This window comes from Castor canadensis, chromosome 13, assembly GCF_047511655.1.
Source record: "Castor canadensis chromosome 13, mCasCan1.hap1v2, whole genome shotgun sequence".
Taxonomy (NCBI): Eukaryota; Metazoa; Chordata; class Mammalia; order Rodentia; family Castoridae; genus Castor; species Castor canadensis.
The window spans coordinates 111,545,705-111,573,404 of NC_133398.1; the positions used below are offsets into that span (position 1 = coordinate 111,545,705).

A 27,700-nucleotide genomic window follows, 5' to 3' on the forward strand; every position below is an offset into this window, starting at 1 on the left:
AGCAATTTTAATATCATACCAAAAGCTCTTTACACTGGGTCTAAAAGATAAGGTTGGAAAAGAATAAAGAAAACCCTAAACCCAAGATTCATGAAAAAACAAAACAAAAGAAGATCTCTCTGCGATAACAGTAATGAGAAGAAAAGCAAAAACATAATGCCAGCAAACATTTGGTTTGTCTTCACCTTTTCCCTTCTGCAAATTGTAAAGATCAAAATATCAGGACTGTCACATATACCTGGTGCCTTCAGCTGCATGAAAGATGTGTCCTACCTTGTCCCTTCTGGTTGACGTCGAGCAGTTAGCCACGAGGTATCAGAATGCTAGGGTGTCTGCCATCAGGTGCAGTATACTTACAGCAGTAAGTATACCATCTCTTTCTTTTTTCTCTAAAATTGGTTTAATTCCCAGTTCTTCCAAAACCCCGTGGCCCTCCCCAACAAAGTGCCTTACCTTCTTTCAGCATGCCCACTTTTAGACACTTCATAAAGTGACAAGCCTGGCAGGATTTACATCTGCGCTTTGTGATTTCACATTCGTTCATGGCAGGGCAGCTGTACTCTATATTACCTAAAACACAGAGGGTGAAGAAAGCTGTTAGACTTGCAGGTCCCGGGAAATGTTAGCATCCCAAAGAAAACATCAACTCTGTTACTCCTGCCTCCCCCACCCCAAGTCACACAGATTCATCAGGAATGTAAAACATGTCACAAAGCTGATACTATGCTAAAGTCACAGAAGATGCATTGAAAAATGAGAAGAAATATGGAGAAGGTCTTTAAAAAATTAAGTTTAGATTAGGCTTTTATGATCATATCTACTTTGAAATTTCTTTTGGATTCTAAGATTCTAGAAAACAGTTACTCTGCATGGGCAGAAAAAGCAAAGGGTCAGTAAACCAAATCCACCCATGCATGACTTTTCAAGTAAATTATGTTCATAAAAATACAAACATAGAAAGTGGATTCTTGTATTGTTCATCCTGGATTTCTTGTGGAGACACTGAACGACATAAACTTCATGGTGAGAAATGACCACGACCAGCAGGCTAATGCGGGCCTTTGAGGTAGGCACCTCCAGGACAGGGATAGGAATGCTAACTGCAAGGCTTCCAAAGCCTTACAGCACAATTCCACACTCAGTAAATGCTTCTTGGTGACAATGGTGATGATGATGATGGTAGCCATGGTGATAGAGGTGTTCATCATCATTACTTCCCTCATTGTGTTTGTCACGTTATTTGCATAATTAATTCCAAACACTCAAGGTCCATGAAAATGTTATAAAGAAGAACAAACTACTATGAAATTAGTTTTTGTTTGTTTGTTTTTGCAGTACTGGTACTGAGGTTTGAATTCATGGCTTCAGCCTTACTAAGCAGTTATTTTACCACTTCAGCTACACCTCCAGTCCTTTTTGCTCCAGTTGTTTTGGAGATGGGGTCTCACTTTTTGCCATGACTGGCCTGGACTGAGATCCTTTTATTTATACTTCTTCCTGTTGCTATGATGACAGGGGAGCCATCACGCCCAGCTTTTTTCCAATGTGGTGTGGGACCCATGAGCTTTTTTGGCCGAATTGGCCTCCAACAGTGATCCTCCTGATCTCGGCCTCCCAAGTAGTGAAGCCACATCTTTAAAATGATACACATGAAGCAGAAGATGCAAACTTTAAATTCTTCTCAATTAGAGACAATTCAAGTGTGTGGGCTGTTCTGCGGGTTGCCTACAAATCGGCAAAGAAGCTGCCTTTAAAATAAAGCCTCTCTCCCCTCTCAGCTGGGTTGTATAGTGCTGGAAGGTCTCCTGCTACTTCCTAACCCTTTCCCCTTGTGATTAAGTGCATTAGTATCTTAATAAAAATGCATTCTGTTTATTGCCCTGCATTCTGTTTATTGTGAAGAGGGAGGTCATCACACCAAATGCATAAATTGCCATCAGAGACGGTCCAAGCATAATTGCAATTTTGCTGCTCCATGTCTGCTATATTGGGGTCCATCCTGAGTCCCCTGAAACACATGCAGATTCTTGTAATTAGCATAGAGGCTGCCTGGGACCACACATTGATGAAACATTTCAGAGTTAATCACACTTTGTAAATACTGATTTATACTGACTACCTTTCTCCAGACTGATGTCTCCTCATTAAATATCACATTAGTCGATCGCAGGATTGTGCAAAGACTCAACTACTCAGCAACTGCTAATTCAACAGGAAGTAATACTAACCACTTAGAACTGCTGAAAATTGGTTAAGTATACATAAGTCAAAATAAGTCTATTACAATTTGAGCTAAACCTATAGAAAGTTAGTCTAAATTAGCATTTTAATTTACAATACATGATAAAAACAACTACTGTTGGTTTTTGTTTGTAGTTTTTTAAGACAGGGTCTCCCTATGAGGCCTAGGCTGGCCTTGAACTCTCTTGTAGTCTAAACTGGCCTCAAACTCACAATCCTCCTGCCTCATCTTACCCAGTGCTGGGATTACAGATGTGCACTACCAGGACTGGCTTAAAGAAACCACTGTTAATAGGAGGTTATATATTAAGAGTGATATTAATTGCATAAACAAAAGTGTTCACCATCACTTATATTTCATTCCTCAGAAATATTAGTAATGGCATACACACAGAAATCCAAGGATAATGTGAAGGAATCAGACTGTGATGAAGGCCGAAGATAAGAGGAGTTTCATCTGAATGTTAGATAAACCCACTCCTCACTGCAGAGTTTCTTGAACCATCCCTGAGATTTTATTTTGCATCAAAAGAGTACTGCTAGCAATTTTCTAAGGGTTAATATTCTACGACTAGATTCTCCCTCTTCATATGACTTATTTTAAAAGAAAACTAAGGTTTTGTTCTCTTAGGAATGATGGGAAAATGATTGGTTAGAAAGACCAGAAGGTAAAAAAAATTCAAATATTTCTTTCCCTTTGGTACTTGAAAAATAGTAGGAAGTAATGCTTGTTCATCTTTCTGTTTTGAGACATGAACACTTGTCTTCCACCTTTAACTCAGTCCTAGATAACCCACTACCACAAACAAATGCAATCATCTTTCTTTTCAAACTAGTTTCTCTCCTCTTTGGAAATTACTTCCTTATCCTTCACATCAAGACACTTCTGACAGGAACATATATCTGGCACTCCTGAGCTCACCTCTGGACGAGGATGGTCACCACCTTGGTGGCTATTGGCCTCCATTCTGCCCCAGTCTAATCCAGGTGAAACACCATGAGCATATTTTCTTTCTGTGACTGTTTTAATCATGGGTCTTCCCTAATATTTAAAGAACTCAATATGAAGCTGTGGGTGTAGCTCAGTGGTAGAATGCTTGTTTAGCCTTTGCCATTACACACACACATTCACACACCAATGGGTCCTATGCCCTCCTGCATTAAGTCTAAAATATTAGGCAAGCAAACAAGATTCTCTCCCAATCTAACTCTCATCATTTTTCCAGCAATATTACAATTTTTGCATCAGATGAGCTTCCTGATGTGGCCAATATGATTTATTCATTTTTTTACTGCCTGCCCTTCAAGACTCTCCTCTGAGAATGATCTATCTCTGCCCCTCTTTTCTTCTTAAAATTATTTCCAAGGCTTTATGTTCGACTCCAATTCTCTTCAAATGTTTTATGAAAACTTCTCAGACTATCCTAGCAGAAAATGATTTCTTGGGACCTATGTCTTTTGAGGCTCTCATCCTACATGGGTAGGTCATATTTGGCTAGATCTTTTCAGGATCTATTACCCATTAGATAGTAGGACACTGGAGGACAAGGACCATTTCTTAGGGAATATAAAAACTTTGGCCAAAAAGCACTGCATAAGTAAAAGAATAGTATTTTCTTGTTATCTCAAGGTCATCATTATTATGAACATCAATTACTGTGCTATGATGTAGTAATGTCTACAGGATCAAGTGAGCTAGATAGTCCTTTAGAAAGCAATATTAAGAACATTAGCATCTTGGGAGTGGTGACACATGCCTGTATTGTAAGCACTTGGGAGATGGATGCAGGGGGTGAAGGTAGGATGTCCCCAAGTTTGAGGCCAGTTTGGAAAACAATAGCAAGACCCTATCTCCAAAATGAAAAAAACAGGAAGGAAGGAAAGAGGGAAGAAAGGAAGGAAGGAAGGAAGGAAGGAAGGAAAGAGGGGAGAGGGAGGGAGGAAACAAAAGAAGAAGGGAGAGAGAGGTGTAGGGAAAGAAGGAAGGAGAAGAAAACTATACTAGGAAAACCATTCCACAAATAATTTTTAAGAGAGTAGAAGGAAATCTATCTTTAATTTTTTCAAAACATTGAAAAGTACCTTTGACTAACAGAAATGTGTAGCAAAAGAAGGAGTGATTAAGAGGAAATTTTTTTAAATGCTAATGGTTCCAGAGAGTAAAGTATATGAAAGGAAAAGAATCTGGAAGAAACTTTAAAGGAAATAAAAATTTGTTATGATATTAATAGAAGAAGAAAAGGAAAAGGAAATATGCAAATACAAACAATACAGACAGATGATACTAAAAGAGTCATGTAATTTTTTGTTGTTTCATACTTGTTATTATTGACAAAATAAGTGCTCTCAGAATTGGATCCACATTGAAGAAAATATTTAGGAATGATTCAATAATAATAGCTAAATCTGCAAATAATTTTTTAAGTATAATTGTGTAAAGATTTTTAAATTTACCCAACAAAACAGAAGAGAAATTGCCAACTTGTCATATAAGAGTTTCACGTTACATATAAAGAATATTCTAGTTTCCTTTCTAATCTGTGCATTGCATAATTCTTCAATGACAAAGAGATATTTGAAGGTAGGAAGAGTTTTAATAATGCCTTAAAATTAATTCTTTTGTTGCTTTTGTTTTGTTTGTTGAGACAGGGACTTACTAGGAAGCCCAGGCTGGCCTGGAATTTACAATCCTCCTGTCTCAGTTTCCCAGTGCTGGGATTTTCATGTGTAGATTACTATAATCAGCTTTTGAAGTGAATTCTTGCTGTCTTATTCTTTGCTGAATCTACTTATCAATGAGCCTGGAATTCTGTACTGTGCCAGATTGGGATAGAAAGGTGGCCATAGTCAAAAGTTATTTCAACAGATAATACAGCTTAGAGTGTGGTGCAATGACTCTGGATGCAGTACAGGTGTGTACCAGCATACACACATTCTCACGCACAGAGATTATGCTTATGAAAGCCACTGAACTGTTCACACAGGGCAACTACTTGAACTGTGCTGTGAAAAAAAGAATAGATGCTGACATTGGAATAAAGGAATCTTTTCAAAGCATAGGAAATACAGTGGCATCTTTATAAAAAAATGTCACTTGTGAAAGAATGGAAAACATAGTGGTCTTGAGTGTTTTCACAAATGATATATTTTGAACTGAAGTGTAGAGACATTGTTTAGGACGAGTCAGGTATTCTTCACCAAAGTTCTCTTTCAATAATGTCATCTTGACACAGGGATGATGACCTTGATTTCACTAAGTAATTCTGCTTCCTATTTTGAAAAACAAATCAACGTTATTTTAAACAACTTGTTTGCTAGAGGGAAGCCTCTCTAATTTCCAAGCCCTCCCATTGAGTTACTTAGTTGATTGTCGTTGGTTATGATTGTCCATCAACAAGTCTTTGATCCATTTTAGAGTCTACAGAGATCCTGCCCTTGAAAAGCCTTTCAGTTGTTTTTCCTATTCAATTAAAAAAATCATCTTGTTCTAAAAACTTGTGCTATCACAAGCACCTGGATCACAATGTTACATCTTCTTTGGTAATGGTTCAAAGATATTACTCCCTCTAGACCACAGCATCTCTATGGGACACTTGTTTTCCTCTGAGTCAACAAAAGTGGAAACTAGACAAAAATGTTTCCAGCAGCAACTATGGACACCTGGACATTCAAGAGGTTGCAGAAGTGATTGTCCATAGGATAGGAGTCTCATTGTACACAGAGTTCTCTGGGATTATAGCTTGCTATTTTTCTGGTACACATTTGTTCAATGGGACTGGGGGCAGAACTGGGCAGCTACTGATGACACAACTGGAATTTTCCAAATTCTGTCAATAGTTGGGGAAGTATGCTCTGCTGCAGAGGGAATGAATCAACATGGAAGCTGTGGGGTTTTAAATCAGGCTGACAAGAATGATAGAGCAATTTATAGTGTCTCCTGGCAGCTTTTCAGAAAGTCCTGGGCCCTGATTACTTATTTCAGAGTCTTTTGTACAATTAGTTTGCAGGCAATATAATTTTCTCACTTACTGCTTAATAGAATCTTGCAGCTAGCCGGTGGGTAGAATAACAGCATGCGTGTAAAACTCCAGCCTGAAGTGACAATAGATAATGTGTATATTCCTTTCAGTCACTTAATGGACTTTTACAGTATGGCAGTGAAAAGGCTGAATAATGTAAACTAGCATGGTGACTCAAAATAAAAATATATGTCAAATCTTTACTCTCAATTCACATCACTCCCACACAACAATGATCCATGTGGATTTACATAGTGCCTCACAGTCATCTTTCTTTTCATACATACAGACTGCATAACTATAAAACTAATTTGAAAGCATCTGTACATTTCCTCCAATTGTTGTAACTTTATTAACAGAACCAAGCGGCTTGAGATGACCCATAGGGTCCTCCAAGTGGGACTTATCTATTGTTTTTCAACATTAAGTGATTTAAAAGTAATGGAATTTGCATTAGCACAGAATTACAGAGCACTGAAAACATGCAAGCAATAATCTGTAGCGGTTTTGTTTTAAAGGACCTAAAATGTAAAAAAGAAAGAAAGCTCTTCATTGTATAGTAGTAAAGACTTTTCCAGTTTTTAAGTGATATGACTTCTCTTTATTGTTTTTAAAACCTTTTGTTTCTAGCCACTCTCTGATCATTCTGCATAAAAGAGGAAAAACTTTCTATAGTTAGCATTATATAACATAAGCTAATAATTTATCATATATCTGTAACTTATAAAATGTCATAATTATATCAAGGCACATATAAGTTAAGAATACATCCAAAGTTAGAAATCAAATTAAGTTCCACTGGGACACTGTACCTGTGCCCAAGGGGTTGTACTAAATACTTTTGATGCTTTCTTTAGAACTACCACTGGAATTTCTTTACAAACTATAAAATGTGTGTGGGTGGGGGGTATTTCTATACTACACCTCACTTTTCCCCAAACATTTTATTGCCCTGCTCATCACAAGCCATGATGTCAATTGAATTTTTGTGTGTACATTGCTAAGTTTTAACTTTACCATCTTCATGGCATGCTGAGGTGTAGGGAGAGGAGTACAGCACTAGGATAACAGTGGAGCTGGCTCTCATCACAGCAATTTCATGCCTAGGGTTGTGCACAAGCCTCATTCTCTTTGCTTCTCTGCTGTTCCTCTAGCCCTGAAAATGAGGTGGGATATCAGCAGAGTAGGTACAAAAAGGGTCTTTTGCTGGATATGATGGTGCCTGCTTGTAATCCTAGCACTTGAGGCCTCATTCAGGAGGATCATGATTTCCAGGCCAGCCTAAGCTATGTAGGAAGTTTGAGGACAGCTTGAGCTGCACAGCAAGACCCTATCTCAAAACAACAACGATGACAATATGATAATAAATATAAATAAATAAAATAGAATGAATTAAAAGATAGAATGAGAAATAAAAAAGGATCTTTTGACCTTTTATTCTTGACCATTTTTAAGGATAAAGTAGCATACAAGAGTCATAAGAGTATACCAGCACACATTACTGATTTTCCAAAGAGAAGGGCAGGCTGAACTCCCCAATAGGAATGGATGATGCTTTGCCTTTAAGGAAAAGAGTCCAGAAAGAAACCTCAAAGCTAGTGGTCTATCAACCCCAAGTAGTGCCCAGTGCCAGGGACCACACACTGCTTCCCTTCTGCAGCCAACTTTATCTGGGCAGGTCACTGAGCCCACAGTGGTGCTGCATTGACTTCACTCCTGTATAATGTATTGGACTGTGGGAAGTGGAGTAGGAGAAGCCTATGAGGACATAAGCACAATTGTACTCAATATTCTGCAGGCCGAGATTGGCACAGCCCCACCACAGAAGAGAGCGAGAAAGCAAGATGCACCTCAGCTGCTTTTCCTAAGTTGTTTAGAAGCAGGAACACAGGTTTCTCTTGTTACAATGTCATGCCTTTCCCAGAGATCTGCTGCTCCACCTCTTTGTTTACCACTGGGTATAAAAGACCTGCTGAAGGAGGATGAGAGGCTTTTGGATGATGGAAGGCTTTTTGATAAAGGAAGGCATTTTGGCTGAAGGGAAATTGCTGGAGGGAGATTGCTGAAGGGGGAAAATGAATTGCTGAAGGGAGGATTGCTGAAGGGAAAAGACTGGCTAAGAAGCTAAAGACAGAACATGGGGCAGTGCAAGTCTGAAGGCAAAGACTTTAAGAAGGATTATGCTAAAGAAAAGATAAGAAAAAACATGGGACAGAGCAAGTCTAAGGAAAGAGGCCTTAAAGAATAGTGAAGCAAGGTTTTAAAGACTTGTAAAGGAATAAGGCCTTAAAGAACAAAGATAGAGAAAAGCAGAGTAAATAGAAGAGACTGATAAGAGATAAGAAGCAATGAGGCTGTTGTGCATCTCCACCTGAGTGCCCAACACACCTGGCCCCAACTTTGTGTCTTTCTGTCTATCCTGTGTCTTTTCTGCATCTCTCATCACCCCCAGTTAGGCCAAGTTAGGTTCAGTAGTAACAGAAGCAAGAAAAAGCTCCATCCATTGGATAAGAAGGGTATGCAGTCCCATTGATTGAATAAAATGCTTAGGAGGGGAAAATGGTTAGGCAGGGAAAATGGTTAGGAGGGGGAAATGGTTAGGAGGGGGAAATGGTTAGGAGGGGGAAATGCTTAGGAGGGGGAAATATTTAGGAGGGGAAAATGGTTAGGAGGGGAAAATGATTAGGAGGGGGAAATGCTTAGGAGGGGGAAATGCTTAGGAGGGGGAAATGCTTAGGAGGGGGAAATGCTTAGGAGGGAAATATTGTTAGGAGGGGGAAATGGTTAGGAGGGGAAAATGGGTAGGAGGGGGAAATGATTGGAGGGGGATGGTTAGGAGGGGAAAATGCTGCAAAGCAGTGCAAACTATTTGGCCTTGACCAGCTTAAACAAGAAGATTCATGTGTCCTGTTTCCCTTCCATTTGTAAGCACAGCCATTCCTTTATTATTTTGATTCTATAGCTATTAACTAAACACTAGGCACTGAGAATGAGTCACCTTAAAGTGAAGGCAGGCAAACTTCTTGTGTGCCCACTGTAGGTCCACAGTCAGTATGGGGGACTGAACTCAGGGCCTAATGCATGCTAGGCAAGGGTTCTACCACTTGCATTACAAGCCCAGCCCTTTTATTTTTATTTTGTTTTTGATATATGGTCTACTATAAACTCTTCTCAGGCTTGATCCATGATCCTCCTACCTCTACATCCAGAGTAGCATGGATTATAAGTATAAACCACCATACCAGCCCATCTTCAGCATTTTTCCTTCCATATGGTTCAGGAAAACATATGAGGAATGAATGAGAGAAGGAAAGGAGAAAAGAGAGAGAAAGGGAGGCAGAAAATGGCAGATGAAGATTCAAATTCCAACTCTGCCATTTTATTAGTTGTGTGCACCTAAATCACTTAGCCTTATTATTCTCTGTTTGCCAAAGCACAAAAGAACAATAATCCTATCTGCTTTATGATTATATAAGAGTTACATGAAATGTCACCTATAGTTTGTTTCCCCTTCAGAGAAATAAGGAGAGAAATATTTTAGAATTTCACTGATTATTATATACCTTGACTCTATGACCTAAATGTGGAGTTTAGAAATGTTATAAAAACAATCTCCCTTAGATTTATGCAAGAATATAATGAATGTGCCACTTGCACAGAGAAGCTGAAAGAAGATTTTGTTTTGTAACAGCTCCAGAGAGAACAGAGCAATGTCTAGAGACACTGAAGAGAGGAGGACTTCTACAACTTGAGAACTTAGTCATCTGTTGAAGTCTCAAATTGTGTGAGAAGTGCATTTCAGACATAGCAACCACATCTTCTCATGAATATTTCCTGTCACTACACCAGAGCTCATACACTACCTATCACTGAGTGTGATCTGATTATAACAGAGAGCAAAGCATTTATAGAATTCAAAGATCTCATCCCAGCCTTATCTCTGGCCATAGTCCCCTAACCCAAGGCTTGCCCCTTGTCTGATGGCTGGAGGTTCCTAGAAAACAGCACTCTCTTTTCTTCTGTGAGTTTATGTGCTCCCACAGTTGTATCCTCATGGGAGCCCCCCCAGGGCCCACAAGACTGAGTTGGGGTCCTTGTCACCACTGCTTCATCTCACATTCATCTTTCAAGTGAGCCCTTCCCTTAGCACCTAACAGCTTCTACACTACATGTGTGTTGAACTGTCCCCTCCTTCCAACCCCATATTCCTTCAGGGCAGAGACTCCATTCAGAATCCTTGTCTACCAGAGTGGTCAGTCAAGTCAACAACCCCCAGGAAGCACTTACTAGCTGTCATGATTTTGTGTGTGTGTGTGTGTGCTTGGCACTAGGATTAAGCACAGGGACTCACAAATGTTAAACAAGTGCTCTAATACTTGAGCCAAAAACCTAACTCTCTTGTTTATTTATTTATTTTTTTTTTGGAAAGAGGGTCTCTATAACTTTGCCTAGGCTGGTCTTGATATTTTGATCCTCTTATCTCTGCTTCCTCAGTAGCTGGGATTACAGATGTGTACCACCTCTCCTGTCTGCATTTTTTTGGGTTTTTTGGTCAAGGAATCACACTAAGTAACTAGGTTGACCTTGAACTCCTGGGTTCAAGTGATCCTCTTGCTTCAGTCTCCCAAGTAGCTTGGACTACATGTACACACTGCACTCAGCCCTGTCAACTTAGTTTTCAGTATTCTATTCTTCATTCATCCACATTAGAGTCTATCCCTAAATTATCCAAAACTGAAATATAAAAATTAGGCAATAAATTATCAGTAAATTTGACAGTAATCCCTACCAATATTATATCATTTTGCATAAGCAACACAGATTTATAAGCTATTTGTCTTAAAGAGATCCTCAATTCCAGTGGCTGTACTGACTTACTTCTGGTCACAAAACCCCTTTACAAGATAACCCAATGCCCATTCCAACACTTTTAGTACCCTGAAAACTTAGACACCCATTCCAGTGGTTTTTAAATGTACCCTGAAAACTTAGACATCAACACCACAGAATCTAATAATACACATTAAGAGTGCCAGATACTCTTTGATGTGCTAAACACATATTAATCCTATTCTGCTGATCGGAGGCTTAAGGAAGAGACTAGATAACACACCCAGCACCACACGGCCAACAAGTGCCAGAGCCAGGATTTGAACCCAGGCAGCCTGAATGAAAGCCTGTGCTCTAATCTTGTAAAAGTAATAACTGAACATGGCTAAGAATAGAAGTACAAAATGAAAATCCCGTCTTGTGAAGGGTTCTTTGTGTAGCTATTGTTGTTGCTACTGTTGCCGGTGGAAAGGAAATGTTGATGCCTGCTCCAGGATCCTAGGAGTGACAGGGCAAGGGTGGAACTTGGCACTGTCTTTGGCTGTTGTCAAACTTATGGTGCAAGGGCAGCTGTGGGATTGCTTTTGGATAATGGAATCTCTCAACACTTCAAAAAGACATCCTTCAACTTGTCTCTGTACCATTATGGTTTGTGACCAGTTTAATTCCACAGAAACCAAACAGAGCATGTCACCAAACAACAGGTGTTGTGTTGTACACAACACATTTAACAATCCCAAAATAATGCTATTGTTTGTGATAGGAAAGAAAGTAATCCATAATCATAAGGGTGTGTTCTGAAATACATTTAAAAGTGAATGATAAAGTGTGTAATAAAAATACACTCATTACAGCTGGGTGTGGTTGTGCATGCCCATAATCCCAGCACTCAGGAGGCTGTGGCAGGAAGATCATGAGTTTCTGGCCAAGCTGTGATACAAAGCAAGACACTGAACAATGAAAACAATGGTGTATATAACTATCTCTCCTCCAGGGCATGCAGAAATTCAGTAGTTTTTTTTTTTTTTTGACGTGATGATAATTATTTGGCAAAGGCAACTCTTCTTCAGGAATGCATTCCGGGTCTGATGTGTGCAGTCACTCATTCACCTGGTTTGGTTTGGTTTTGTTCTCAGTGCTAGGGATGGAATCCAGGGCCTCACACAAGCTAGGCAAGTGCTCTGCCACTGAGCCAACCCCCACTCCCCAGCCATTACCCTGTATCAGGAATTAAGCACAAATATTGAAAAGAAAATCCTTGGGCTCAGGGGCAAAGGCCTAGAAAAGCATGTGAGAGGCTTTGCATTTGATCTCCAACACCAAACAAAACAAAACATCTGAAATCCAGAACATCCCAGGTCCCAAGCACTTAATATAAAAGATATTAAATATATACTTCTCTAGGGAGTCCTGATCTGCTGTGATAGGAAGTCACTGAAAGGCAAGTGGTGGGGAACATAATAATATATTATGAAGTCAAGTCAGGCTCAAAGCCTGGTTCTGCCATTTTCTGTGTGACTCAGAAAGTTCTTACATTTTAATTTTCTTTCTGAATGAAATGGGATGGGTAATAGTTATTGACACCGACAGGGTTGCTTCTGAAATTCAGTAAGATCATGTGCCTGAAGTGTGCTATTAGAATAGCTGGGCATGGTGGCACACACCAGCCCCAGATACTCAGAAGGGTGAGGAAAGAGGGTCACTTGAGCCCCAGAGTTTAAATTCAGCCCTGGCAACATAGTGAGAACTTGTTAAGTTCTTACTTAACAAGACTTCCTAAGTAGTGTAATCTCACACTTGTAATCTTAGTTACTCAGAGGCAGAGATTGGGAGGATCATAGTTGGAAACCAGCCCAGATAAAAGGCTCACAAGACCCCATCTCAACTAATAACAAATCTGGGTACGGCCACATGTCCTGTTATCCCAGCTAGGCAGGAAGCATAAATCAGGAAGATTATGATCCAGGACTTCCTGAGCATCAAACAAGACCCCATTTTAAAAATAACTAAAGTAGAAAGGGCTGACAGTGTTGCTTAAGTGGTAGCGTACCTGCTTAGTAAGTGCAAGGTGCTGAGTTCAAGCCCCATACCACAAAATTAAAAAGTGTGTAGTGCCTTCCAGCCAGTGAGCCACAGTTATAGGCTAGCCTACAGATCAGTAGCAGAGCACTTGCCCACCATGCTCGAAGCCCGGGGTTCCATCTCCATGACCACAAAACAAATTTGAGAAGAGTTGTGTTAGTGCTCACCATGGAAGTGAGGAAATGCCTAGTAGAGAATTTTTCCTAGTTAGATGTCTGAATCAAAAGGCAGTTTGTGAAGAGGCACAAGCAAACAAAGCAACAAAAGAACTCCACATAAATCTCATCATGAAAAGAAGACTTCCCAGAAGAATGATTACCCCAAGAGTTGGGGAACTCAGGCAGAGCTGCCCAGAGGAAGAGAAGAACCAGAGTCTCTCAAGTAGAGCTTATGCCTGACATTGATCCATTGTGAAATAAAATCTGTGCACCCAGATGCTTGCTATGGTAGAGATTGCAGAAACACTCCTGGCATTTCCTGGTAGAGGAAAAGCAAAAAAATGGATTACAAAGCTGGGTGTGGTATACATCTATAATCTGAGCTACTAAGGCAGTAGAGACAGGAAGATCATGAGTTAGAGGCCAGCACAAGCAAAGTTAGTGAGACCCTTTCTCAAAAACAGTATACAAGCAAAAGGGCTAGAGGTGTTCCTTAAGTGGTAGAGTGCTTGCCTAGCATGAAAAGCCCTGGGTTCAATCCTAAGTTAAAAAAAAGAAAGGAAAGTACATATACTGGGGAAAGTAGCAGATGCTTCAGCCTAGTCATCTCTGGTCTATGCCACTGGACAGAAGGGTATAAGGACAAAAACACTTTTCAATCTCTTGCACATTATTTATATTCTTGTTTATAACTTCTAAGGTAGTTTCCCACAAGTTAGGTACAAAAATTTAAAAATTAGCTCTTTGTAAATTGGCAATATCTGAAAAGAACAAATGGAAGAAAATAGGCACAGTGGTACACACCTGTAGTCTTAGCAACTCAGGAGGCAGAGGCAGGAAGACTGCCGAGCTAGGAGCTTAAGACCAACCCAAGCAATGTAGTGGGACTCCATCTCAAAATAGATCAAAACAAATGGAAGAACTGATGAGTTGAGAGTTGACACTTTAAGTACCTGCAAAATTTGTTATCATTATCCACATAAAATGGAGTCTGGAATCAGGGGGAGACTGAGGATGGTCCAAAAGTAAGGCAGTACCTTGGGAGTAGGAAAGATGTCTCAAGGTAAAAGGAACAAGATACTGGGCTAGAGTCATTCCTTTGAAGATTCTTGTTTTTATTTTTGATCTTCCCATCTAAATAGTGTGCACAAGAAAACTTATCAGAATGTAGATTTGAGACATGCTATCAGATTCTCTGTGAAGGTCTCCGCAAGACCTAAGGTCTACATTCTAAATTCATCAAGAATTCCTTGATCTAAATTCACTTGTTCTCATTCTAGTCTTACTCAGAAATGCCTTTAAAAAGCACATAAAATATGCTTATATTCTTACATTTGCCAAAATAAAACCAGATTTGAATCCAAAGACTATATAACATTAAAAAAATAAGAATGAAAACTTTTTTCCCACCTTCTGACTAATATTTATCATAAAGGAATCAATTCTGAGTCACCCTCTGTTGTGGTATAAATGTTCATGCAAGTGGCATTGATCCTCACATCAAAACAGGCGGAGAAGCCAGCTTCCCTCCTGAAACTGAGAGGTAGAGAATCTGGAAATGTGATGAGTAGTGGGCATGGAGACACCTTTTTAGGACCAGAGTAAAACTGTCAACCAAAGAAGTGGGTGGGGAAAAGAGTGACAGTAAAGAAAATCTAGGGAACACATAGAAAATGGATTGGTGGCTCTGCAGAGCTGAGCCCTCAGGCTTGCCACTTAGGGCATCTCTGAAAGTGAATTGTAAACCATTAGGTATTTTTAAGAATTAGGTTTGACTGTCTCCTTCCTAAAATCCCTTAATATTATCTAATGATAACTTTGTATTGTTCCTAATTCCCAATTTTTTATTTTATTTTAACAACTTAATGGAAAAATTTGTCCTTGGACTACAATCTTTTAAGAAAAATGAACTCTAAAATTATTCAAAGCTTAAAGGCTTTTAAAATACACAAGGCAGAGTAATGTGTGGGTTTGGAGCACAGGTGTGGGTTCAGATTTTCTGAGACCCAATTAATTGCTGCTGAGATGATTTTCTCTAAACACCTCAAGCTCAACATCTAGAAAAGAAAATAATTATAGTCTCACTTATTACATTGGAATGATGAACGAATTAAGCAAGAGTATAAAGTACTTAGAACGATGTGTGGAACATTGTAAAAAACTAATATGTTCAGTATTATTATTACAAATTAAAAAATTCTTCATGGATAACTGGTATTAAGGCATCATACTGAACTTATAAGACTAAAAAAAACTGCATACATTGCCCACTTATAGTTATTACATATGGATAAGTCTAAAGAGCTAAAACATTAAAACTAAATTTTGGGCATAACTAAATCTCTCAAAAATGTTTGAATGTTTACCTGACAGTGTATGAAAAAAATGGAGCACATGCACTCTGATAGCGAGAATGAAAAATGGCAGAGGGGCTATGGAAAATAGTATAGAAGTTCCTCAAAAAATTTAAAAAGAATTACCATATGAGGCAGCAATCTGACTTCTTGTTATATAACCTAAAGAAATTAAAATGGGATCTTCAACTGTCTGTACATTCACACTCATTGCAGCAAGCATTGCTTCTTTCAGCCAAGAGGAGACTGCAACCTAAATTTCCACTGAGAGGTGAATGGATAAAGAAAATGTGTTATGTGCATACAATGGAATATTATCCAGTTTTTTAAAAAAATCCGAATAAACAACAACATGGATGAACTTGAGGACATTAGGCTTAGTGAAATAAGATGGGGGCTGTCAGAGTAGCTCAAATGGTAGAGCGCCTGATTAGCAAGTGCAATGCCCTGAGTTCAACCCCAGTACTTCCAAAAAAGAAAAAAAGATTATTTGGAAAAATGAGACCTGTTGAAACTGTTCCAGGAATGGGGAGGGGGAGGATAAAGGAGAATGATGGAGGTGGGTGAACCCAATTTGACAGATTTTGTAAATGTCTCAGTGTACTCCCAGCATAACAATAATAAAATAATATGATAATAAAACAAATACATGATAACTTAGCACATGCAAAAAAAGAAACAAAAGTAACATACACATACACACGTACCCAAAAAAATGGGACTCAGGGTTTGAATTAGTGGTAGAACATGTACGTAGCATTTACATGCCCCTAGATTCCATTTCCAGCACAGAAAGAGGAAGGAAGGGAGGGAGGGAGGAATGAAGGAAGGGAGGGAGGGAGGGAGGAAGGAAGGAAGGAAGGAAAAAAGGAAGGGAAGGAGGAAACAAAGGAAAAAACAAATTCCTTATGGTTCTCTTGGTTCTGTTTATATGACCTATCTGGAGGAGTTAAATTACAGATACAGAAAGTAGAATTACCATGTCTTGTCAGCTGACAAGGGCTGAGGGCAGGGAGAAAAGAGCCGTTTGATGAATGTAGAGTTTTGGGTTTGTAAGATGAAGTTCTGTGGCATGACATGAATATAGTTAATATTAACAGTCTATTTACTATAAATGGTTAAGATGTTAAATATTATGTTATATGTTTTTATCACAATTAAAAAAGGAAAAAACGTGTACTGGGGGCATGGATCAAGCGGTAGAGTCCTTGCTCAGCAAATGCTAGAACCCTAGTTTAATCCCCAGTACTGATTAAAAAAAGAAGAAAAGCACTATACATAATTTCCGTTAAATGTAAACTTGCTGGAGTTCAGTGTGTGCTCAGTGGCAGAGCATGAGGTCAACAAGTGTAAGGCCCTTGCTTCAATCCCCAGCATCAAATCAATAAATAAGTTTATATTTACTTTCAACTATAAATGTTATAATTCCTTACCAGTATCTCTCACCTATGTTTACTTTTATGTGAAACTTTTAAACTTCTGTAAGTGAACTCCAATGACTAGGTCTTAATACTGTTGAAATCCATTTTCAAAAACATCAAAAGAAAGTGAATTAATGCAGTTTATAACAAGAGAATTAATGCACTTTGTAATCCGTAAGATATTATGTAAGTTTCTCAAGTAGTCTATCAGAAAACAGAGTCACTGCCCTGGACTTTACCACATCAAGGAAAATTTCCCACTCTGCCACTCCTCATAAAGCACCTCGGTTTACTTATTTATTTATGCATTTATTTATGTATTTTGTGGTGCTGGGGATCATTTCCAAGGCCTTATATAATATAGACAAATGTTGTACCACTGAGCTACACCCCTAGCCCTACAGTTTGATTTTTAACAAATGTGCTCCCTTTCTTCTGAATTTGGCAAATCATATTAACCCCTATATCCTTATAATTAATTGCAAAATAAAACCCTTACCCATACCAATACAAACTTCTGACAATGGAACTCTTATAATTATTTTTGTTTTGTTTTTCCACCATTAGGGTGAACATTCTGACCATATATTCTAAATGGATTTAGCCATAACTAATTCTGAGCTCACTGGAGAAAGAGTATTATTATATAATTAAATAAAAACATGCATTTTGGAAAATGTAAAGCATATAGTTGCATTCCCATTATTTTGTCCTCGATCACTGAATGAAAGAAAGCTATCACATTGGTTAATGGTGGTACTGATACATTTGTTTGAGTTTATCATATAATCTAAGAATTGCCTCTAGCCTCTTCATCAAAACCAATAGTCATCAGATAATACTAATTACGGGTAGCATTTCCTCAGGGAAAAGCCCAGTGAACAGTAGGCAAAGAATCAGCCACACACCACTTCCTAAGTCCATTCACAAGTGTCACAATCCACTCTGCAAAATAGACAGGAAAATCAGAGGAATTTTTGTAGAAATTAAAACTGATCTGTGAAATCTTTCTCAATAACACAAATTTCCTTCTGAAGAGTTGGAGAGCTGCTGGATTTGGCAGGCTGTAGATTGGGGCGGGCTAAGGTAAGAGAATCACTAACCAAATCCTTGGAAGAAATGGAAAGGCAAAGATTTCCTTTCCATAAGAGAGTAACTAATCAGAGTACATTATATGCTAATAAAAAGAGAAAATGAAAGCAACTGAATCGGAAATAAGGAAGCTTAAGTGGCCCAGGCCTGTGAGGATGAGGGGGGTTACCACCTGGGACCAGAGAAGGCACCAGGTCACATGCCAGCTTTATCCACCATCAGCACCTGTGAGGAGCTGCCTTCCCTCCCACCAAGCTGCCATTTCTGAAGACACTGGCTCAGCCCATGGGAATTGATTGTAATTTTTGAGTGGAGAGTGTTTTATTAATGATAAAAGTTTACAAAAATAAGGAAAAATTTGCAATCTTATTAAGTATGTACATACAAAGATAATTTATTCCAAAAGAACATCCTTATTTTTTCTGGATTCTACAATGCAGGTCATATCACAGTAGTTATTGGAGAAAATGCTTGGATGACATATATTAGAACTTCAGTTAAATTAGGAAGATAGAATTAAGTTTTAAAAATTAATAAAAAAGTTTATCCTTTTATTAATTATTAACATTATGAACTGTTGATATTGCTTCTACAAGACTTTTTTAAATTCTTTTGTTGTTGTTGCACTGGTGATAGAACCCAGGGCCATGCCAGGAAACTACTCCACCACTGAGCTATATATACCCTCAGCCCCCAAGATGGCTTTTTAAAAATAAATAAAGTAAATGTAATGTAATATTGCCAGAGGAACATTAGAACTATACTATCCCTTCTTCCCAACCACCATCAAGTAACATAATAGCAGGAGAGAGTCTCAACCACTTTGCCAGTTCAGTGCTAAGAAAGTTAATTTTGTTTACCTAATTTGACAGTGAGCAATAGGTGGCCATTTAATTCGGTATTAAAAGTCTCGCTGCAAATTCATTTCCTCTGAATATCATTGCCACATACCCCTTACATAGGGTATGTTTTTATCCTGCAACACACTGGAAAATAAACCCTACAAGTCAAAACTGTAAATGATGTGCCAATTCGAAGTGACTTTAAAAACACAGTAACATAATACAATATATTTAAGAAACATGTAAATGACACTAGAGATTCTGGAGCTTGCATACTTGAATTCCTAACAGCTGAAGGACAGAAAAATATATAGTGAGGATTGTTAAATTTTCTTCTATTTTTCTCTCCTTTTGAAAAAATTTATTTTCCTTTCCTAGATCAAAGATCAATCATATCACCATCATGCTTGCAATCCCAGCATTCAGGAGGCTGAGGCAGGAGGATCTCCTGTTGAAGACCAACCTGGAGTACTAAACCACACCCTCTCTCAAAATAAAACAAACAAAAATGGATTGACCATGTAATTTAATCTTTAAAAATAATCACTCTGATTTTATATAATCCAGAAATTCAACTTCTACAAATGATCTTGAACCCCAAGCTCAGAGTGATTTCAGATTTTTAAACAGCCTTATAAACAAAACAACAAATATGAAACAGAAGACATATGGCCTTCAGATCCTAAAGTATTTAATATCCTAAGATATTTAAATTCAATTTACTATCTGGTCCTTTACTTGAAAGAGTCTGCTGACTAGCAGTTTTTCAATAACCGAAGAAGTATGACAACTTAGGCCAATTCCTAGAGTCAAAGAAAACATCAAATAGTTTCACAAAGTAATGCTAAAAGAAATAAAATTGTAAATTACACTGTTTTAGGACGTCCATTCAAGTAAAACTGAAGAATAGTCATATCTGCCAATAATAACTTGGCAACATTAAAGCAACTCAAAAAAATTCAAATCAAATTAGCATTAAGTACAGAAAAAGTGGAAAAGTTAATTAAACTTACAACAAAAACAAGTTCTGAGTTACAATTCAGACAACTGAATTATAGACAACATTTTAAAATATTATTTTATATTTAATACTGCATTCAAACTGGTAATCACTGGAATTCAACAAGTCAACTTAGACATTTCCATATTATTTTGGGTTTTAATTTTAGAACATATTAGAGTTTTAAAGCTGATATTTACTATAAACTGGGATAATTATTTTCTCTAAATACTACTTGAGTAGAAAATATCTTGCTATTTTCCTTTGGAAGGTTCATATGCTCTACAGACACTGAAATTGTAAGTTCTTATTTCCTCCACTGCTGCAAATATTCTAAGACTGAAATAACACATGATGGCAAAAAAAAAAGCTACACCCAGGAGAGATGATCCAGACTACATGGCCTGTTCAGAAAAGAGTCAGGGCACTCACATTGTAGAAAAGCAGCTGGCAGCATCAGATCCAAGGGCCAGGTGCCCGTGTGTCTTTAACACATTGCTTGTGGGCAAGTGACTCCTCTTGAATGCTCCATGTTGAAGAGGAGACTTAGGCTTTAGCAATGGCACCGATTCCCTAACAATGAAAACCTCTGTCTGTATGCCTGGGCTATTAGAAGGCATCTACAGTATAAGGGGCCCATTTAAGGTGCTAAGGCGACAAACAACAGCCATCCCTTTGTACTGTATGCTCTCAAATACCTGTGACCCTCAAATTCCTGCCTAAAGCAGCACAGACCGATTTCAGGGCTGAGAAGGCCTCTCCCCCCGGTCCAGCTTCTGGAACTAACACTAAACTGCAAAGCTGGTGTGTATGTTATAAGACCCGTGTGTGGTCAAGAAGTTTGGAAGGGGTTGTTGAGCCTTGAACAAGATGACAGGGGTTTCAACCTATGGACAGAACAAGAAGGAGGCAGAGAGGAGTAGGGAGAGAAAGGGGGTGAGCTGCAGGTTAGGGATGAACTTTCCTTATATTCTGCTGCTTTTGACAAAAAGGTCATAGGAGTCTACAACTGAAAAATGCAAAACAGACCTCCCACTCACTGAAGAGAGAATAGAGACACATTTTACACAGCAGTTTATCTTGTTGTCTAACCTTCACCTATTTACGTATATGGGATGTGAGTGCTCACAGTACCCAGCTTCCACAAAGTTCAAAGTGCAATTTGTTCCCACAATGTTTATTCCTGCAACTCACAGTACTTCCTCAGCTCCTCAGTCCCACATATTGAACTTATGTGTTTGTGCCATGTATGTGTGTGTTTTATTTTCATTTTGATTTTTTTTGTTTGCTTGTGTTGGTTGGCTGCTTTTTGAGACAAGAGTCTCCCTACGTAGCCCAGACTTGGCCTCTAATTCCTGATCCTTCTGCCTCTGTCTGACAAGCATCTGGAATTACAGGAGTATGCCGCTGCATCCAGTTAACCGTTGATGTTTCATGCAAGTTCCAAGATTTAAGTGTCTTTTTTTATTTGCCCAGTTTTTCTCATCTGTATGCATAGGAAAAATTAATCAATCACTTTAAAAGAGCAACACTGGGGAGAAGTGGCTATTTGGACAAAGTTTATTTATAGCTAAAGGTGGGCAGCTGTGAGTTAAGGAAGTTTGCATACATTTCTCTCTAATTTAGCACTAGGACAACTCTTTGTGCTAGGATAGTTAAACAATCCAGAGCATGGTATTCCCATCATATTCCTGGCAGGAACCAAAGTTAATAATCTATTGAACACTTACTGTGGTCGGTCACTTTAACATACTCTCTCATTTAATCTTTGCCTCCTGGAAACAGAGCTGCAGCAAGGCACAGGTCCCACAGCTGGTAAGTGGCCAAGACTTGGGTCTGATTTTATATGACTCCATGAAGCAAATATCTTTTTTAAAAATCCCATATTTTAATTAGTTTTTTCTTTCCTTTTTTAATTTTTCTGTAGTGCTGGGGATTGAACCCAGGGCCATGCACATACTAGGCAAGCACTCTGCCATTGAGATATACCCCCGCTCCAAATCTTCTGTTTTTATATTTATAATTTCCTCTTTTTAAATATGGGAGAAAGGAATTCTTTATCTCTAGCACTAGCATGGCCAGTTGGCATAGTTATGTCACCTACACAATAAAAAATATATGTAAATCATTTTTCATAAGATTATATACCAATACAAGCTTTAAGGAAACTTATGGTGACACAAGTGTGAGGCAGGAGGATGGTTTGAGCTCATGAGTTCATGACTACCCTGGGCCACGAACTTATAGCAAGACCCAGGCCCCAAAAAAGTTTTAGGAAACTAATGTTTGGAGTATTAGATAAAGAAATACATATGTTTGGATATAAAGTTTTTTTTTTTTTCCTTTTCCTGCCTCCTTACCAAGAGTGTAGGGAAAATTCTTAAAAAGGTCTAAAATAAGTCCTCATTCATTTATGAATTGATGCCAGAACTGGAATAATAATAATGGTGTCACCCACCTCCCAAATTAGCATGACTACAAAATGACAGTAAAATGATTGCTGCTGTTATAGTCCTTCAGGTGATAGGTTTGGATCATTAAAGTTTTCCAAAAGGTGTTTTAGAGGGATCCAGTGTAGCTCAGTGGTAGAGCACACACACAAGGCCCTAGATTCGATCTTCAGCACTAAAAATAGATAAATAAATAAAGTGTTTTGATTAAGAAAAATACTCAAGAAACAAAAACCTTGAATTACAATGTTTAACATTTTTTAGTTTGAAGATATAAATTGACTTTTTTTCGATTCTAGAATCAAGCACCACTCCATTCCATAAAATAGAGTCCTTACCCAACCTTTTAAACTTAGCCTTATTACATATTCAACAACCAATTCCCCATGCAAATAATCACAGTAAGAAATAACAATTCTTAAGAGGCACAATTGCTCACAAACACGCCTTTGGCTGCATATGTCCCTTAACCAAGTCAAGGAGAGCAGATCCAGGGCCTGGTGAGGCCCAAGTCACACTTACATAATGTCCTAGCCATTAGGGCTGTGAGAACAGCAAGACTTGTTCTCAAGGGGAGTTACATAATCTCTTCTCACTCCCTGGAGATCTTTAAGGGAGGGGAGGGACAGACCACTACTGTCAAGGGTAATTTGGTTCCTATGCTTCCCAGAGTCGTGAGAACCATGCTATGGCCCCTTCTGCATTGCAGTAAGTGTCTGAGATGGTACAATACATCCAGACTACTTTCAACATTTTTAGAGTTCAATTGCTATCACTATTTGGCCAGAAAAAGGAGGGGCTGTTCCAATCTTCCTTACAATTACAGCCTTAATTATGACATTATACTTTCACAATTTAATCCCTTTACTTGCCTCACTGCCTTTTTGGGACTAAGTAAGAAACACTGTGGGATGCCTGATGATGTAGCTAGCAAGGTAGCCTTACTGAGTGCTGCTCAGCTGCCAGCTACAAGCACAGCCAGGTGGAAAAGTCCAGAGTGCTAATCTGGACAGTGACATCTCTGTCTCCTGCTCAAAATCCTTGAAACTTGCTCTCTCCAATATGGAGAACATCTGAGCGCTATCTATCAATGCCAAAAACCACCCCGTGCTTTCTTCTGCTAAGCTTTTGGTAGCATTTTGGCATCCAAAAGAATAATCACATACAGAACTCCAATTGTTCTATTCCAATTACCACTCAGTAAATAAGTATTGCAGAGCTGTTGATATCTCAGTAGCATGATCTTTTAAAACAACTGTCAGGAATTTTTTTTCACATAGTTGTTCTGTCTCTATAAAATGTACTGAAGACAAAGAGTTTAATTCCCCAACACTCAAAATTTGACATTGCCTCAGGGCAAGAGATAGCTGCAGGAGGAATGTGCCTCAATTCACAACCTTTGGGAACACAGCTTTACTAAGTTGTTGATAAAGTGAAATCCCAGTCAGCACACAGGCTAACTCATAATATATTCTATGAAAATGTTTACAGAGTACATGGAGTGGTTTTCACCTTCAGAATCTCTTGCTTATATCAGTATAATACTTGTTAATTTATCCCAAAATATTTGCTTATCTTACTGTATTTACAGCCAGAGCTGTGTAAAACTTGGATTTCCAAAAGTTACTAACAGTTTAAATTTTATATACTCTGCAACCATAAGGATTATAACATAGTTAAACATTGGCTGGTAAAACCAACCAAAGATTTAAAGAGTCTTTTCATAATCAAGTCTTGCAAAATTTAGTAAATAGGTTGAAGAGGTTTTTCAAATGCCCCAAACTGATACTACACTTTGTATATAGATCACCATTGTTATTTGCTTATTTTATTTACAAGTAATAATTCTGGAGTGCTGAGAATTAAACCCAAGACCTCATAGATGTTAAGCACATATTTAACACTGAGCTACACTCTCAGTTCTTTCAATGATTTTAGATTTCATTTTATCCTTAAGCATTCTGATAAATAGATATCACTGCCTTCAATTTACAGAAGACATTAAAGAAACAAAGATCAAGTGGATGAAAAAATTTTATAAAAAAATTAATGAACTGTGGTAACAATGACCCAGAAAATAGGAAGATATTTAAGGAAATCATCTGTAGTCTACACTAATTTGCCTTCTTCATCTGACACTACAAAAGGCTATGAACTATCCACTCTATTATATAAGTTACATAAGAATTATATATATTTGAAAAACTGTGTACTTCATTACTTTTTTATTTTTCTAGTGCTGGGAATTGAACCCAGGCACACTAAGCATGTGTTGTGTCACTGAGATGCATCCCCAGCCCACAAAACAGTGCACTGTAAGTAAACGCTTTAAATGTTTACTTACACTGGTCAAGGAAGCTGTGTAACAACCAACACAAAAGCAAGGGAGAGGCTGGGGATACAGTTCAGTGGTAGAGCACACAATTAGCAGGAACAAGGCTCTGGGCTTCATCACCACTACCCAACAAAGTAAAACAGAAAAATCTTATTACACAAAGACAGTTACCAAAACCTTCAGCACAATTGGTACAGTTGCATGTGCACATAAAGGGTTCTGAATCATCTTTTGCTAAAATATTTAAAAGGATTAGAGTTTAACAAAGACTACCTGTTTTACACCTTAAAACTCAGAATTATCACACACCACATAAAAATCCAAATAAACTGATTTTAGTTATGTCCAGCAAGAGACATCGCAGGTCAGATGTCAGTGGTAAGCCAGCAACAAGATGAATAGGGCAGTGTTGCTCAGACTTGAGTATTAGAACTAGGTGGAGTGCTTGGTGCAATACACATAGCCAGGATCACCACCTGAGATTCTCACTGAGTTAACCAGAGGTGAGGCCCAGGAATTTTCATTTCTAACAAATTTCCAGGTGATCCTGATACTGCTGCTCTAGCCTTCAAACTTCGATGACACTGGTACACAGATGATGGCACAGTTCAGTGAAGTAGTCAAAAATCCCTACAGGAAGCAGTAAAAACATCCCTCCTTGACCTGGCCATATTTAAGACCAATTAATGAAGAATTTGGAAGCATTAGTCCTGGTATCAGTATTGAAAAAATCTTTTCAGGTAATTTCAATGATCTTATAATCTTGTGAACTATTAATACATGGAAAGAAAGACTTTGTGTCTGATAACTAGTTGTTAAGAAAGTATTATTTTGGAGGGCTGGATGGGAAGGGCAGTGGTAAACTGTGGGATTATTAACAAGTTCAAGGTCCTGGGTTCACTCACTTATTTATACAAAACCATAAGCAGAATCACTGGTGTGCTGTGGATACTCAATAAATGACTTCTTTCCTTCCTCCATGTTCTTCAAAAGTGTTTCACAAGGGAACAAAAAAGGCAAAACCTAATTTTCTGCCAGAACATATATCTAAAATGAACTGACTTCTATATTTGTGGATTGCTAGTTTAAAAGTGCTCATACAAATTTCTATCAAAATTTTCTACATTTTGTTTGGGAAATGATAATGTAGATTTATAAAGGTTTGGGTGGGCATCACTTGTTATGTTGGAGGTATACTCAGCAATTAAATGTAGCTGCATTTGTATCATTTGGAGGGTTTTTTATATAAACTCATTCAAAGATGAGGAAAACATATCCAACCACAGGAAAAGAAAGAGGCTGATACATAATTAAATTAGTCAAGTGCAGTGATTTTCAAAGTGTGGTCCTTGGACCAGTAGAATCAACCATTGCCTGAGAATTTGTTGAAACTATCAATTAATTCTTAGGCCTGTATCCCAGATCTAATCAATCAGAGACTCCAGGAATAAGATCCAGTAAACTTCATTTTAATTAGAATTAATGGACAGGGAGTATCTGGGAGAGAGTTTATCTATAAATCCTCTGCTACCAGTTTTTAATCTATTTCTATTTTCTACTCAAGATAGAATTACTACCGCGAAATGATTTATGAGAATAAAAACTGTGAAAGCAAAATACATCATGAGAGGTTGGAAGGGGGTAGGATATTCCCAGGTCCAACACTAACCTTGAATTGTCCTCTTGAAGAATGCCTTGCAGGCTTCACAGGATGCGACCCCATAGTGGCACCCAGAGGCAATGTCACCACACACTAAACACAGTCTCTTGGGCATCAAGTTGAGCATGTATTCACACTTGGTCTGAGGATCCTCAACTGTGGTACTGGGGCAGTCATCATATAGTTTCCTGACAGGCCCACTGCCTCCCAGGATTGGAGCAGAAGGGTAGAGAGGTGGTGAATCAAGTCTGTTCTGATGGCCATTCATGGTTGAACTGTAGCTCCCACTGGCGTCTGAAGAGCCACCAGGTCTGTGGTGGTTGAAGCTGTCTGTCAGGGAGGCTGGGCTGGAGGGTTCCGTCTTGATGAAGGACGAACAGCTGGAATCAATGTGTTGATCTTTGTTTGACATTCTACAGAGAAGCCTGAGATGGAGGGAGATACAGAGAGAAAGAGAGAGTCAAACATGGAGACCAGCAGAAATAGAAAGGAAGAGGTAGAGAAAAGAAAGGAAAGATGAAAGGAGAAAAAAAAGAGAGAGAAGAATTTGTATGTTAAAGACATTGCTCTTTGAGAGTGCTTCCTAAGGGCTGAGGACTGTACATCATTCATTCTCCAGTCAATAGCTCTTATTCTACAAGAAGGTAATCAGCATAAGGCCATGACAGGGTTACATCAAAAAGCCCAGACAGGCCAGAAACAAAAGCTCTAATGGGTCCAGTTGCTTTTATTTTACCTTTCTCTTGGAGAACTACTGTCAATAGCTAAATCAACTCTTTAGATTCTAAATTTATCAATAGAAGAGGTGGTGATTTGCAAAGTCTATATCATCTCTAAAATTGTATTTATCCTCACTCCACCTTTCCTGCCACATCCTCAGGCTGCACTCCCTTTATTATGAGCAGAATCAAACTTTATTTTCAAGACTGAACAGATGATCCTCAGCTCTGTAATTACTATTTGCCAGCATGCTTCCATAAGCATAACTGTGTCTTTTATTGATCTAACTAAAACACATAGGAAGTATATCCTCAATCACTTTGTTTCCTTATTTAAATTGCTCCATTTCATAGCCACTTAATAATACACAAAGACATCAAGTATAAAATTCAAGCCAATATTTAAGGATTATTTTCTAGAGTCCACAAAACTTGGTGAATGATCCCTAGCACTGATGAATAAATGCATGCATGTGTTTGTGTGTGTTTGTGTGTGT

General features: G+C 38.4%; 1 protein-coding gene across 1 annotated transcript; it reads right to left on the reverse strand.

Moving 5' to 3' along the window:
• Window positions 1-380: 380 nt before the first annotated feature.
• Window positions 381-26,938, reverse strand: LOC141415709 (estrogen-related receptor gamma-like). Its single transcript, XM_074052672.1, has 2 exons — window positions 26,494-26,938; window positions 381-570 (listed from the first exon to the last, which is right to left on the reverse strand). Exons 1-2 carry the CDS (start codon window positions 26,894-26,896, stop codon window positions 401-403), a joined length of 573 nt encoding a protein of 190 aa, XP_073908773.1. The 5' UTR covers window positions 26,897-26,938; the 3' UTR covers window positions 381-400.
• Between the last annotated feature and the right edge of the window lie 762 nt (window positions 26,939-27,700).